This window comes from Phoenix dactylifera, unplaced genomic scaffold, assembly GCF_009389715.1.
Source record: "Phoenix dactylifera cultivar Barhee BC4 unplaced genomic scaffold, palm_55x_up_171113_PBpolish2nd_filt_p 000143F, whole genome shotgun sequence".
Classification (NCBI taxonomy): domain Eukaryota; kingdom Viridiplantae; phylum Streptophyta; class Magnoliopsida; order Arecales; family Arecaceae; genus Phoenix; species Phoenix dactylifera.
In genome coordinates, this window is record NW_024067698.1 from 107,885 (window position 1) to 123,703 (window position 15,819).

General features: G+C 38.0%; 1 protein-coding gene across 1 annotated transcript; it reads left to right on the plus strand.

Annotated features, from left to right (window-relative positions):
- Positions 1–8,448: 8,448 nt before the first annotated feature.
- On the plus strand, positions 8,449–13,272 carry LOC120104922 (anthranilate O-methyltransferase 1-like). The gene is made up of 4 exons (XM_039116831.1): positions 8,449–8,582; positions 8,679–9,083; positions 12,305–12,577; positions 12,910–13,272. Exons 1-4 carry the CDS (start codon positions 8,502–8,504, stop codon positions 13,270–13,272), a joined length of 1,122 nt encoding a protein of 373 aa, XP_038972759.1. The 5' UTR covers positions 8,449–8,501.
- Positions 13,273–15,819: the final 2,547 nt, after the last annotated feature.

Sequence of the window (15,819 nt, forward strand, 5' to 3'; positions counted from 1 at the left end):
AAAAGCAATAAAAGAAAGAGAGAAGAAGTAAATAACACCCTTCTTTAGCATTGCCGACTTGGTCACATAAGCGAATCAAGAATCAACAAGTTGTACAAAGAAGAGTTCTTTGATCCTTATGATTATGAATCATTAGGAACTTGTGAATCTTGTCTTATGGGTAAAATGACTAAGTCTCCATTCATTGGACATGGAGAAAGGGCAAGTGAGTTATTAGGACTTGTGCATACAGATATATGTGGTCCTATGACAACTCCAGCTAGAGGTGGATACTCTTACTTCATCACATTCACTGATGATTTATCAAGGTTCGGATATGTGTATCTTATGAAACATAAATCCGAAGCCTTTGATAAGTTTAAAAAGTATCAAAGTATAGTTGAAAAACAAACTGGAAAGTATATTAAAATTCTTCGATCTAATCGAGGAGGTGAATACCTTTCTAGTGAGTTTTTAAATCATCTTAAAGAAAAAGGCATTCTCTCTGAATGGATACCTCCGTATACGCCACAATTAAATAGTGTAGCCAAACGGAGGAATCGTACTTTATTAGATATGGTACGGTCCATGATGTGCTTTACAGATCTTTCTATTTCCTTCTGGAGTTTTGCCCTAAAAACTGCTGCACTTATATTAAACAGGGTACCATCAAAATCTGTATCTAGTACTCCATATGAGATATGGAGAGGAAAGAAGACTAATCTTAAGTATCTTAAGATATGGGACTGTAAAGCTTATGTCAAAAGAAATTTTGGACACAAGTTAAGTGCTAGATCAAATAAATGTATTTTTGTAGGTTATCCTAAAGATAGTATAGGATACATCTTCTATCATCCTACCGAACAAAATGTCTTTGTAGGTAGGCATGCCATTTTTTTAGAGAAAGAGTTTATCTTAGAAAAAGGCAAGGATAGAAAATTGAACTTGAAGAAGTTCAAGATCTACAAATAGAGACACAAGATATTCCTCAACCAGATGTACCCATTGATGAGGTACAACTACAACACACATCTCCACTTTGAAGGTCAGATAGAGTGTGAAATGCACCTAAGAGGTATGGTTTGTCATTGAGAATGATGAAGCTCACATCGTTCAGAACGATGATCCTCTGACCTATTCGGAAGCTGTCATGAGTAGTGACTCTGACAAATGGCTAGAGGCCATGAAATTCGAAATAGATTCTATGTATACCAACCAAGTATGGACTTTGGTTGATGCACCAGAGGGTGTAAACCCTATAGGTTGCAAATGGATCTATAAGAAAAAGATTGGAGCAGATGGCCAAGTAGAAACCTACAAGGCTAGACTGGTAGCAAAAGGTTTCAGGCAAAAGCAAGAAATTGATTATGATGAAACTTTTTCACCAGTTGCCATACTTAAATCTATTCGAAATTTGCTTGCAATAGCTGCATACTACGATCATGAAATCTGGCAGATGGATGTCAATATCTTGAGGAAGAGGTTTACATGACACAGCTAGAAGGATTTGTCTCAAGTAAGAGAGCAAATCAAGTATGCAAGCTCAAGAGATCCATTTATGGATTAAAGCAAGCATCGAGGAGTTGGAACATCCGTTTTGATACAACAGTTTGGTTTTATCAAAAATGTGGATGAACCATGTGTGTACAAGAAGACTAATAGGAGTGTCATTGTTTTCTTAATATTGTATGTAGATGACATACTGATCATTGAAAATGATATTCGGTCAAGACTTGGCTATCAAAAAGCTTTTCCATGAAAGACTTGGGAGAAGCATCCTATATACTTGGTATAAAGATCTATAGGGATAGATCTAAAAGGATGCTAGGCTTGTCCCAGTCTAGGTACATAGATCATGTGCTGAAAAGATTCAGCATGGAAAGAAGTAAAAGAGGTTACTTACCTATAAGTCATGGCATACGTCTCTCTAAGAAGATGACTCCTAAGACATCTGAAGAGAGGAATAGAATGTATTCTATTCCCTATGCTTCGGCAGTAGGATCAATAATGTATGCTATGCTATGTACCAGACCTGATGTTGCTTATGCCTTACGCATAACAAGCAGATTCCAGGCTGATCCAGGAGAGGATCATTGGATAGCTGTGAAAAATATTCTTAAGTACTTGAGAAGGACTAAAGATATTTTTCTAGTTTATGGAGGATCTGAGTTGAAACTAGAAGGATTTTCTGATTCTAGTTTTCAGTCAGACTCAGATGATAGCAAGTCCACTTCAGGGTATGTCTTTACCCTAAATGGTGGTGCAGTGAGCTGGAAGAGTTCCAAGCAGCAAACTGTAGCTGACTCAACTACTGAGGCAAAATACATTGCTGTAAGTGAAGCCGCTAAGGAAGCTGTCTGGATGAAGAAGTTCATCTCTGAGTTAGGAGTAGTTCCTGAGATTGCTGGACCAGTCCCAGTTTATTGTGATAACACTGGAGCTGTTGCTCAAGCAAAGGAACCAAGGTCTCATCACAAATCCAAGCATATTCTAAGACGCTTCCACCTCGTTCGAGAGATCGTCGAGAGACAAGACATAGTGATTGAACGAGTAGACACAAAGAACAACCTAGCAGACCCGTTCACTAAAGCTCTACCACAACAGCAATTCGATCGCCACCTCGATTGTATGGGGATGAAATATAAGGGCGATTGGCTTTAGTGCAAGTGGAAGATTGAAAGAATAGATGCCCTACAAGCCAATCGCAATTTGTATTACGAAGGATTTTCTTTTGATTTTTCAAATCATGTACATGACATTTAAATATGAATAAAGGCATTGTGTTTTATCATATATTGTTGATTATATTTGTGATAAATCCCTTAGATTAAAGCAATGGTTTTGAGGCTATGATGAGATCATACTAGTAAGACCTAAAACCCTAATCTTAAATATTTTCAGTCATTGGTACATTGAGTCGGGGATCAATGTTTACCCGAAAGACTGGCACATCTTATGTATGCTCGATGCAGAGGGTGATTAATCTCACAATCACTTGTGTAGAGACACTAATACAATGATGTGGGTGCTCATTAGAGGAATGAGTTCACTGAATTGACCTACAAAAAGAAATCTTATGAAGTCTTACTTACATGTTAAAAGATGATTCTCTTAGTAGGAGTTGTGCAACTAATCCTTTGACCTGAGATCACCATAGTATCTTGTGCACATAAATTCATATTTTGGTTTCCACCCATTCATGACAATAAGTTGCGTACGAGGTCTTCTGGATATGGTGGATTGTGTACGAAAGTTATGAGCAGGTCAACAAGGAATTAATCACTTCTAGTAAGAAAAGACGCATCCTATTTATTCTAATCATATGATAATTCAGCAGGGAGCCTTTGATCAAAGCACAATGAAAATTAGAAAGAGTTTCTAATGTTTCATTATTCGAATTATCATTAGAAGATTGAGAAATATATAAATATGAAATTGAGTTTGACATATATTCATACTCATATACATATTCGGGATACAGTTTGATTAAAGGATTGAATTGCACGGTAACTTACCACTGAAGGGTATTTTTGGTATTCCACCAAATTTCATATTTTTTGGGTAGACATGACACGTTGCTAGACGTCAATCTTGTCTTATAGGTTTGATCGAATTAAAGAGTTTAATTCGATCACCAATTAGAAAGGATTCTAATTGTTAAGTTCGGGTTCGCGCAGTTTGGACTTAAATCGATTAGAAGCGTTCTAATCAAGTTGGGTCAACTCGCACTCACACCCATTGCTGGCTAAGTATGGAACCCAATGGGTCACACACAAGAAAACTTATCAAAGGTCTAATTGGATTAGATCATGTTTGCAAGATAAACATCCTAGCAGGTATTGCAAACCCTAGCTCCCGATTCAAATTAAATTCGAATCTGATTCTTAGATTAGGTTGATCTAATATGATTAGATCATGACCTAATATGGGTTAGCCAAGAGTTGGAACCCATTTGGCTTTAATTAGACCTGATTTGATTAGGTTTAATGTTTCCTTTAAGTTGGTTAAACCCAATTGGATTGGGTTTGATAGGGCCTTCACTTCTGGACCATTGATCGCTCCCTGGATGAAGGATCTGGTCCACTGATTGGCGCCTTATTCTAGACCATTCGATGGCTCCCTGAATGAATAATCTGAACCATTGGTCAGCGCCTGAATCTGGACTACTGAATGGCTCCCTGGATGAAAGATCTGGACCATTGCTCAGCGCCTGAATCTGGACCACTGGATGGCTCCCTGGATGAAAGATCTGGACCATTGCTCAGCGCCTAAATCTGGACCATTGGTGATGGCATCTTGCTTCTGGACCATTGGATGGCACCTTAGATGATGATGCCTTGATCTGGACCATTAGATGGCGCCTAGATCTGGACCATTGGCTTTGGTTCCCTGCATTTGGGCCCTTGGATCATCAGGATTTAAGAGGAAGACGTGAGAAAGAAGCGTATCATTAGATACGGCTTTTTCTAAAGCTTGATACGCCTCCCTCTCTCTCTCGTTGGCATCCTCTTAAAACACCCTTTGATGCATGAAGGGATGGCTAGGATGCATCCCTTCACATCTATAAATAGGGAGCCATTCCACCGTATTCTCCATTCCAACTCCATAGCATTCTCTCTCCCTTATCCCTTCTTTCTTACAAGCCATTGTCTCTTTCTAGCATTACTTCTAGAGTGTCCTAAGCCAAGACAAGGAGGTCTTCTTTAGGGCAAAAAGATTAGACGTGATTTAGAAGGGTGAAAGAAAAATAAGAGAGAAGAGCAAGCAAGCCAATTTAAATCTTTTGGAAGGATTCAGCATTAAGGATCAAAAATCTTTGGAGCTAAAGTCTTGATCGAGTTTCTGTGTGGATCACCGTTGGAGGGCGGACACTTGGACGCCTCGTGAAGATTCTATAAACTTGGATTTAATGTTATAGGTATTCTTCTATTTCAGCATTTATATTTATATTGTTTGATTGTTACCATTAAGGTGATCTAGGCTTATAAGGATTTTATGTCAATGGAATTTATTAAGAAATTTTTAAAATCCCTAGCTTCCGCTGCCAATCATGACATGATCGGAACCCTTCAACAGCTAGCGCTAAAGTTACGAAGGCAAGAAGGCAAGGAGTTAGTTCACAGCGTCGAAGTTTGGGTCAGGTTCTATGGTATTCCTCTGGAGTTTTGGACGGTTATTGGGTTGAGCTACATCGTCAGCGCTATTGGAAAACCTCTTCACTCTGATAGAATGACAGGAGAGAAAAAATGCATTAGCTAGGTGTACTACTTACCAATTAGCAGACCCTGTAGCCCACTAAGGTTGTGCATCTATATTCTTAAATATTGGGCAACTTTAACAGTATTAGGCTGTAATAATAATTGGAGGCAACTCCATCAAAACTAGGAATGTGCTTTGAGTGATAGCTTAATTTTGAATCTTTGTGATAGTGGTGGGGAGTCTGATTAATCATTCCGTAGAAAGGATGGAAGCATTACTTGTGGAAACATTTAAAAAGTTCCTTCCAGTTTTCACGCTTGCTTGCATTCCCCTAATAGCTTAAAAAGAATGGTTCATCTCGATGCATATGCTACTAGCCCTCTTCATGATGCTCACCAAAAAAATGCCTTGTCCGTGATGAAAAGGAGTACTCCACCTGATAGTATATGCTTCCTCTTTGTAAAATAATGATGTAAAATTTTTCACAGATTAATAATCAATCCTCTTAATTTGAGGACCAAATTATCCCACCTATGATAGAAAAAGTAAAGGAAACAGATAGTAGTGTTTGAGATATCCAGGAAACACGGGACATGCCATATCCATTGTGAGAAGAGCCACGCCTTTCAGCCACAGAAATTAAATGACCCCAGGAAAATGACATCCCACCAATACAAGATGAGAACCCTCCCACAGGAGCCGTCGTTCAAAACGCAACCTGCCGAAATTTTAAGGGCTCGTTTGGTTTGCAGAAAGCATTTTTTCTTGTAAAAATATGATTTCTGAAAAATAAATTCTTAAGAAGAACATACCTAAAAAAGTACTTTGGTATATTTGATTGATAATGAAAAAGTGACAAATTTCCAAAGTGCTTATATTTGGTTAGGCATCCATTTTCTGAAAAAGTTATGTATAATTCCTATTATGTCCTTAATAAAAATTAAATCTTTAATGCATCTTTAATGCTGAAGGGGCTTTTTGGAAAAAAGTAAAAATAGAGTGATTGCCGCCAAATAGAAAAGTAACTTTTCCATGTTTCTCATGGGAAAAATTTTTCCATGAAATATAGGAATCATATTTCAATGAGAATATAACTTTCTCGTCTCTCCTCTTTAAAAGCTCCAATAAATAAGAAGCATCTCATTACTTTACTTTTTTGTTGGCCACATTTTCCCCACTTCTTTTTTCGCGAACCAAACGAGCCTAAGGTTTAAAAGGGTCAGCATCTGATGGTTATGGTTCACGTACGTACCAGGGATCTGTCCACTCGTCACCGGTCCGGTTCTCCCGCACGTCTCACGCGTGGGGTTGGGTTTGGGCTAAGATTACGAGCATGCCAGGTTCCAAATTGGACACGTATCTTAGAGGTGGGGTCCAGTACAAGCTCAACGGACGTATTTCCTCCTCAGGTCCCATCACGAGTTTTATTTAAGTTCCTTCTAGAAGCGCCATATGCATCGCTCGGATGACGTCAATGGATAATGGCATGAAGCGTCACGAATTATGATGGCAGTGTTCGTACTTGGGAGCGAACCACAGCCTCTCACCAACCTCGCCCAAGAGAAGGTGGCGTCCAAAGAACAAACTGGTGGAGGCACATTCAATCATGTATAATATACTAGGCTGTCATTAACCTAGTAGAAGGCAAGGCTCTTTTGCAACAATATGTACTCTTTGATCAACGCCATTTTGAAACATGATGGATTAAAAAAAACACATGTTCATATTTTTATAACAATTCTCTTCTTTCTCTATAGATATACTTTCTTTATCGGCCGGTGCAAGTATGTATTCGAGCACAATTCATGTGCTAGCGCTAGACCTCTAACTTGGGCGGATGCGTAATTTATCATAAAATATATTTATAAAATTCAGGGATTAAAAATTGACTTTCATGTGATGAACAGTAGTTAGATGAACATAGGATATATAAATGAGAGACAATCTAATCTGTGCCGAACTATCTTACAAACCTAATATGATGTAGGACCCACATAAATAAGCGTGTTGTCGCAATCTGGCAGCCAGGTCTGTGTGTGCTCTTGATGTCCGGATAGCATCGTGCAGGCGAGCCATGAAGAAATATTATTTAAAAAACAAACAAAACAAAAAGAAAATAATATAAATTAAAAGTTTATATATATGTAAAAAAAGAATAATACGCTCAAGTCTTTTAATATAGGAAGCTGCTCGGATCTGGAAAATTAAACGTAAGACAGAGTAAAAGTTGACAAGCGGCAGTTTTTGCTTTTTAAAGTCTTTTTTTTTTTTGACAAATAAACGTGATTCAGACCACTTGATTCAGACCACAAATAATACTCACCTACTCTCACGTATTGCATCAACTCACGACCGCATGACCTGTAGATTAATGAGTTAAAATTGGGGCCCGGCCGGCATTCCTCTTCTCTGAGCAGTTCTCTTGGTATTTTTATACACTGTCAAGCACCTAATCCTAGAGTTCTCTTTTGTAGCATCCCTAGGGAATCCATCAATCAATCGGTTCATCAAGCACATCAGCCAAACAAAGGAAAAACCTTAACTACGTATATATACTAAGACAATGAAGAACTAATGCCAGATCCTAGCATTTTTAGTGGAGCATTTTCGGTGGTACACTATTAATATACCAATATCCAAGCATGAACAACGTTTATTGAATGAACTAAAGTGCTATTCAAATTGCTCACAACATTGTTTTTCATAAACACGATAAATATTTCGAAAATTATTATCATTTTGGGCGCCAACACATTGTTCGTGATACTTAATTCACGATTTTTTTCAATAAACTCAGTTGATCAGATAGCTAATATTTTCATCAAAGTGCATCTACTTTGCCGCTTTTATGATCTGATTTTCACACTTAAGTTAGATTCTACTTTACCATCTTAAGTTTGAGAGGACATATTGAACACATTTAGTATCTTGTTATGGTATTTTCTTAGTTGCCATATCGTTAGAGTATGTATTGATGTATATATTATTGTAATAGCAATTATAAAATATAAAAATAAATATAAATTATTGATACATTCTTTTTTATTATTATTATAACGAGAAGACGTGTCAAATGTGCATCAGCAAAATTTCTATCCATAAAATCTGCCATGCGTACCGGCCGCATGAAATTCCCAAAATGTGACGCGAAGGGCGTAACGTCAGGCATTAGACATCAGCACTCACGACGTTTACTTCACACGTGAAACAGGTACGTCCAGCTATAAATAGGCCCTCATGGCTGAGAGCGAGCACACCAAAGCGCGAGAACTAGCGTAGAGCAAGTTCAGAGAGGAGGCAATTAGAAGCGTTTATTAGAAGGAATGGGGATGAAGGTAGAGCAAGTTCTTCACATGGTTGGAGGTGCTGGAGAGACCAGCTACGCCACCAACTCCAGGGTTCAAGTCAGTCATCGATCTTCCTTAGCCTCCTCATTCTATCCCAAGGTTTACATTAAGTATCAAGTCCATTTCTAACCTTCTGCTTGTGAATTTTCCCAGGAGAAGGCAATATTTGAAGCAAAGCCCATAGTGGAGGAGGCCTTGAGAGAGGTCTATAAGACTGCCCTGCCTGAGAGCATGGTGGTGGCTGACTTGGGTTGCTCTTCTGGTCCTAACACATTTCATGTGGTTTTCGAGGCCATCGATATCGTGGACGATCAGAGCCGACGGCTGGGACGGCCCCCGCCGGAGATCCTGTTCTTCTTGAACGATCTCCCGGGGAATGACTTCAACAGTATTTTTCAGTCTTTGGAAGTACACGAGGAGAAATTAAAGGAAGAGAAGCAAGAGCGGATTCCGCCGTTCTATGTTGTGGGAGTGCCTGGCTCTTTCTATGGAAGGCTTTTCCCCTCTCGAAGCGTTCATTTCTTCCACTCTTCCTACTGTCTCATGTGGCTCTCTCAGGTTTGCATCTTTCCTTCTTTTTCTATACCTGCATATATATGATACTCTCTATTTTTTCTTTTTTTCTTTTTGTTAAATGTGCATATAATAATTTTTCTTTTCCGGTAAATCACATAAGACTCCTTGCACACCCATTTTTTAATCAATTGGCTACACATGAATCAGCAGATCCCAGTGTCACACGGCAACCCACGGCTCCGGCTGTCTCTTTGGTATGAAAGAATGATTAATATTTTTTTCACGACATCAAACTGTTGGATCATGCATCGTATACTTCTCGAAGCACTCCAAACTCTCTTCCGTCTGTTTGCACGATTCTTGTAGCGGCTGTTGTGTGATCCAACAGTGCATATTGTGAAAAAAAAGGTGAATCACTTCTTCACACCAAAGATAAAATCCGAAGCCGCCGATGTATTATATCACATGGAACCTGATAAACTATGTGCCTTTTTTTTTTTTTTTTGCTAATACGGGTGGATCATACCTGACGGGTACGGATATCCCCAATAAAGTCAAAAAATAGGATACCTCGGAGTGCCAAAGGCAGCTCCCCATCTCCAGTCCACAAGGTACCTCCGGAATGACTAGCTACATACACAGCCACCCAATCCGCCGCATCATTGGCTTCACGGTAAATATGCTTGGCCTGAAAGGCCCATCCATCCCTCACCACAGCCCAAATGTCACGGAGCAAGGGATGGTCTGTACCGTCACCCCTAGGACCCCCCTGGATCCAACTGATAACGGTAACAGAATCACCCTCCAGGATGACAGACCTGGCCTGTAATACATACAGGGCGTGGCAAAGGCCCGCCCAAGCAGCTCTCAGCTCCGCACTCGGCACCGAGGTGTCAAATAGCTGACTACCCTCAGCAGCCACGACCCTAGCAGACGGGTCTCGAATAACGAAACCCGCGCCTCCCCTAGTGCCACCATCTAGGACTGACCCATCAAAGTTGACCTTGAAGAAGTTCGGGGGTGGGGGCTCCCAGGTGAAAAACACCATGCGGGATGCTGCCGATCGAAGCAGAGTGGGAGCTCAAAATGTCCCGAGCTATCAAGGTCGCTCCAGCGGGGGTGATATGACACAACTCTGCCGCCTGACAGCGGGCACTCTCGACCACAAATCTTGGCGACATATATCGTTCGCCGAATGTACGAGCGTTCTTGGCCAACCAGATTTGGTAGGCGGTACAGCTCGCTCGAACCACCATCTGACAAAGCGTCGAGGACTCCGAGCCCTGATGCATAGACTGTAAGAACTATGTGCCTTCGTTGAGCACTGATGACATTCATTTTGGGATTGGCAGGTCTAGCATATGATGCGGCACCCACCGGTATATCATTCATGTTGAAAATATTATTTGAGTTTTTGGATAATTAAGTACTTAATTTCTATCCTAAGCATGTCGATGTAGGACTAATTAAATATGTCGGCACTGACACTTTTCATCAGGCTAAGAATCTAGATATAATCATAAATATCATGATCAATCTGTAATCAATCCCTTTTATGATTCTATTATTGCGGTTTTCTTTAATTGACATAGGTCATGATCAGGTTTGATCCAAAACTACTTGTAACGATCGAGGATCTTACCTAAAAAGCTAGCCCAAAAGATAATTTAGATTTCTTAGTCCTATATATTATCAAAATTTACCAAGGGAGGAGTCAATATGGGACTAAATGCATATCCGCATGAGCTCTCATACTAATACCTCTTACCTTATACAAACAAGCATCCAGCCAAACCTCCTAATCTCCTCTTTGATGTTTTTTTCATAGGGCTTTTTTGGGTCTAAGATCCTTAAATGCACCACTGGACTTTTGTAACACAAGCTCTGACCACTGTACATTATATTTCTGAATATATTAAGGTGGGGGACACCGTCACACCTAACATCTCCCTCCTTCCTTCTAAACAAATAGTAATAATAATAAAATATTTTTTATAACTAAAAAATCTGTAAACCGGTAAAACTAAGAGAAAATATATCTTTTAAATTAAAAAAATGTAAAATGAGATTCTTTCCAGAAACAAATTGCATATACCGTGGGTGCCAATGGGTTGAGTTTAGGTTAGATTTACTATATATAAACTCAAACCTAATTAATACTTTATATCCATAATCAGTATTGGATCTCAAAAAGGTCATGTATTAAATTTGATTTTGGGTAGAAATTGGATGTTCAACAAGCAATTTTACTATGTTTTAATTTTTTAAATCCCAAAATGCTACCTTATGAGTTGTGAAACATGAATATATAAAAATATTAAAATTATAGCTAAAAGAAGGAACTTTTTCAACTCTTTTGTTACCTAAGCATCCATGCGACTAAAAGACGTGAAGAATGGAAAAGATTCTAAAATAATGGAGATCAATATAAGTATTAAATAATAAAAAATATACTATAAAATGGAGAATAACAAATGACATGGATAACAATTTGGTGGAACACGATTGATTATGATCTCGCTTCTCTCCTTGATTTTTTCTTTTACGATTAAACAAATTATAGATGCACAGATATATATACATGAATGTGTATATATATATATATATATATATATATATATATATATATATATATATATATATATATATATATATATATATATATATATATATATATATGTAAGTATATATATGAATATATATGTGTGTGTGTATACATATATGAATATTTTAATCCAATCGAATTCATGTTTTTGGGTATAGACCTACCTAATCAAATACCTGAGCCAAAAAAATTCTGGGTCTAAACTCAGAATCCAAACCCACCGGTTTGCTTTTCATATCAAAACCCAATATTTTGTGTTGATTTTAGGTGAGGTTAGTAGGTTATCGGCCTCTATTGATACCCTAGCCATACTCATTGACGAGAAAATCTTCATAAAAGAAGTTCCATATTCAATCCAAGATAGTAGTAAAATGGTAAATACCTACCATAAGAAGTGTCACCTCTTGGCTTCTAATGAGATGTATCATATGACCAGACAGACTTTTGTGCCGTCCCATATTGATCATGCTATACCCTACTAGTATGGCAACATACAATAATAATGTTCGATTTGACATATAAGCCAAATTGGTATGTGCTGCTCCAAACCAAGCGGCATCACTTGATTTCGAATGGTACCATACAGAGACATTTCTTATTTTTGCAACCATATGTCATTTAATATTTCAGGATACTGATTTTAATTTTGAAACTCTAGGTTCCTCCAGGAGTTGAGAGTAAAACTGGTGTTCCATTAAACAAGGAAAACATTTACATATCAGAGACAAGTCCACCTACTGTGGTGGAATCATATCAAGAGCAATACCGCAGAGACTTCACGACATTTCTCAAGTCTCGTTTCCAAGAACTTGGTTTCGGAGGACGAATGGTCCTATCGTTTTTAGGAGGGACTAACAAATATGCACCGAGTGGAGAACTGAGCCAGCTTTGGGGACTACTGGCTGAGGCACTCAATGCTATGGTCCTAGAGGTATGTTCTCCTCTTTTATAAACTTATGATACTATACCTGTGTTTTGGGTGCCGGACTTCATTCATATCTTTGTGATATCTCTCTTGGAAGAAAGCATTTAACAAGAAGACCAATGGAAAGAGAGTTGAGAGGGATAGAAAGAAAAGAGAATTGATATAGAAAGATGATTTCTAATCCAATACTTTGAGTTCGTTTGGTTAAGGGGACATTCCCATCGGGGGGCTAAAAAGAGATCCACAACATCTTTTATGTTTTTATTGTTAAAATGCTATTTAATTTGCTGCATATATTGACAACCGATTCTTTGAAATGTGTTGATTATTGAATACAGGGTATCTTGCAAAAGGAAAAGGTGGATGCCTTCAATTTACCTTTTTACGCACCTTCTATGGAGGAGGTGAGGGCAGTGATACAAAGTGTAGGATTATTTGATCTTGATCGAGTAGAAATATTCAAGTCGAACTGGGATCCATTTGATGACTCTAGTGATGATCGCATATACGACAATATTATAAGCGGAGAAAATGTGGCAAAGTCTATAAGAGCAGTGATAGAACCCGTGATTGCACGTAACTTTGGGGAGCAGATACTTGATGATTTATTCTCAAGATATGCAAAGAATGTTGCAAGGCACCTCTTGGAGGAGAAGACCAAGCATCCTGTTTTTGTCATTGCTTTGAAGATAAAAGTGTGAGGATCAATTTGGATCTTTAATAATCCATCGGTACAATTCACTTGTCATAATGGAAAATCAATAAAAATATTGATTATGTCCTTAATGGTTGTAATGGTATTTAGAAAAGATTGAATCATTATTAGTATAAAATGGAAGCTTGTTTCCTACTTTCTGTAATGCTTTCTTTTGTTCTTTTTTTTCTCATTAATAATGTTTGCTAATTTTTACACTTATTCAAAATAGAGAAATTGATGACAAATCCTGAAATTTTATCAGATGTGTTTATTTAAAGAGTGATGCTGCAGCAAAGCACAAGTTCAATTTACAAAAATACTAGTTTGTTGGCTATCCAAAAACTTGATTTGCAAGACTAGGGCGGATAAGTAATAAAACCTGAGAGACAACTTTGTCTCTATTTTTCATAAATTTTTATATAAAAGTTAAGGTTTAGGAGTATCTATTCTATATTAAGCAAAATAATATAATTTAGTATGAACTTTTATTTGAGAGAAATCTATAGCCTGCTATTCCAATACTTGGGCTCCTTTAATGGTCTTTGCCTTTCTTGTTCACGACTCCTATCTTCTCTTTTCTGTGACTAATTCGAAAGATCATTCGATATGGTTGAAATCACTGAAATTTGTCTTGTTCGGTCAAGTATAGAAAATTCCATAGAATTAAACATTATCAGTTTCAGGAGCATACCAGAATTGCGTCGTAGCTTGTAACTTGACGAAAAGTAGTTGGTGCTGCTAGTTCAGATGGTGCAGCTGAAAGAATAGATGCCCTATAAGCCAATCGCAATATGTATTGCGAAGGATTTTTTTTTAATTTTTCAAATCATGTACATGACATTTAAATACGAATAAAGGCATTGTGTTTTATCATATGTTGTTGATTATATTTGTGATAAACCCCTTAGATTAGGGTAATAGTTTTGAGGCTATGATGAGATCATACTAGTGAGACCTAAAATCCTAATCTTAAATATTTCCAGTCATTGGTACATTGAGTCGGGGATCAATGTTTACCGGAAAGACTGGCACATCTTATGTATGCTCAATGTAGAGGGTGATTGATCTCACAATCACTTGTGTGGAGACACTAATACAAACATGTGGGTGCTCATTAGAGGAATGAGTTCACTGAATTGACCTACAAAGAGAAATCTTATGAAGTCTTACTTACATGTCAAAAGATGATTCTCTTAGTGGGAGTTGTGCAACTGATCCTTTGATCTGAGATCACCATAGTATCTTGTGCACATAAATCCATATTTTGGTTTCCACTCATTCATGACAATAAGTTGTGTATGAGGTCTTCTGAATATGGTGGATTGTGTACGAAGGTTATAAGTAGATCAACAAGAAATTAATTACTTCTAGTAAGAGAAGATCGCATCCTATTTATTCTAATCATATGATAATTCAGGGAGCCTTTGAGCAAAGCACAATGAAAATTAAAAAGAGTTTCTAATGTTTTATTATTCGAATTATCATTAGAAGACTGAGAAATATATGAATATGAAATTGAGTTTGACATATATTCATACTCATATACATATTCAGGATGCAGTTTGATTAAAGGATTGAATTGCACGGTAACTTGCCACTGAAGGGTATTTTTGGTATTTCTACCAAATTCCATATTTTTCGGGTAGACATGACACGTTGCTAGACGTCAATCTTGTCCTATAGATTTGATCGAATTAAAGAGTTTAATTCGATCACCAATTAGAAAGGATTCTAATTGTTAAGTTCGGGTTCGCACAGTTTGGATTTAAATCGATTAGAAGAGTTCTAATCAAGTTGGGTCAACTCGCACTCACACCTATTGCTGGCTAAGTATGGAAACCAATGGGTCACACACAAAAAAACTTATCAAGGGTCTAATTAGATTAGATCATGTTTGCAAGATAAACATCCTAGCAGGTGTTGCAAACCCTAGCTCCTGATTCAAATTAAATTCGAATTTGATTCTTAGATTAGATTGATCTAATATGATTAGATCATGACCTAATATAGGTTAGCCAAGAGTTGGAACCCATTTGGCTTTAATTAGACCTGATTTGATTAGGTTTAATTTTCATTTAAGTTGGTTAAACCCAATTGGATTAGGTTTGATAGGGCCTTCACTTCTGGACTATTGATCGCTTCCTGGATGAAGGATCTGGTCCACTGGTTGGCGCCTTCATCTGGACCATTGGATGGCTTCCTAGATGAAGGATATGGTCCACTGGTTGGCGTCTTATTCTGGACCATTGGATGGCTCCCTGAATGAATAATCTGGACCATTGGTCAGCGCCTGAATCTGGACCACTAGATAGCTCCCTGAATGAAAGATCTGGACCATTGCTCAGCGCCTGAATCTGGACCACTAGATGGCTCCCTGGATGAAAGATCTGGACCATTGCTCAGCGCCTAAATCTGGATCATTGGTGATGTCATCTTGCTTCTGGACTGTTGGATGGCACCCTAGATGATGATGCCTTGATCTGGACCATTAGATGGCGCCTAGATCTGGACCATTGGCTTTGGTTCCCTGCATTTGGGCCCTTGGATCATT

Excerpts from the sequence above, each read along its gene's own strand:
- LOC120104922 (XM_039116831.1), top strand. The coding sequence starts at position 8,502 with ATGGGGATGAAGGTAGAGCAAGTTCTTCACATGGTTGGAGGTGCTGGA. Across the intron at positions 9,084-12,304 it reads GTCTCATGTGGCTCTCTCAG|GTTCCTCCAGGAGTTGAGAG; the intron begins GTTTGCATCTTT and ends TTGAAACTCTAG. Across the intron at positions 12,578-12,909 it reads TCAATGCTATGGTCCTAGAG|GGTATCTTGCAAAAGGAAAA; the intron begins GTATGTTCTCCT and ends TATTGAATACAG.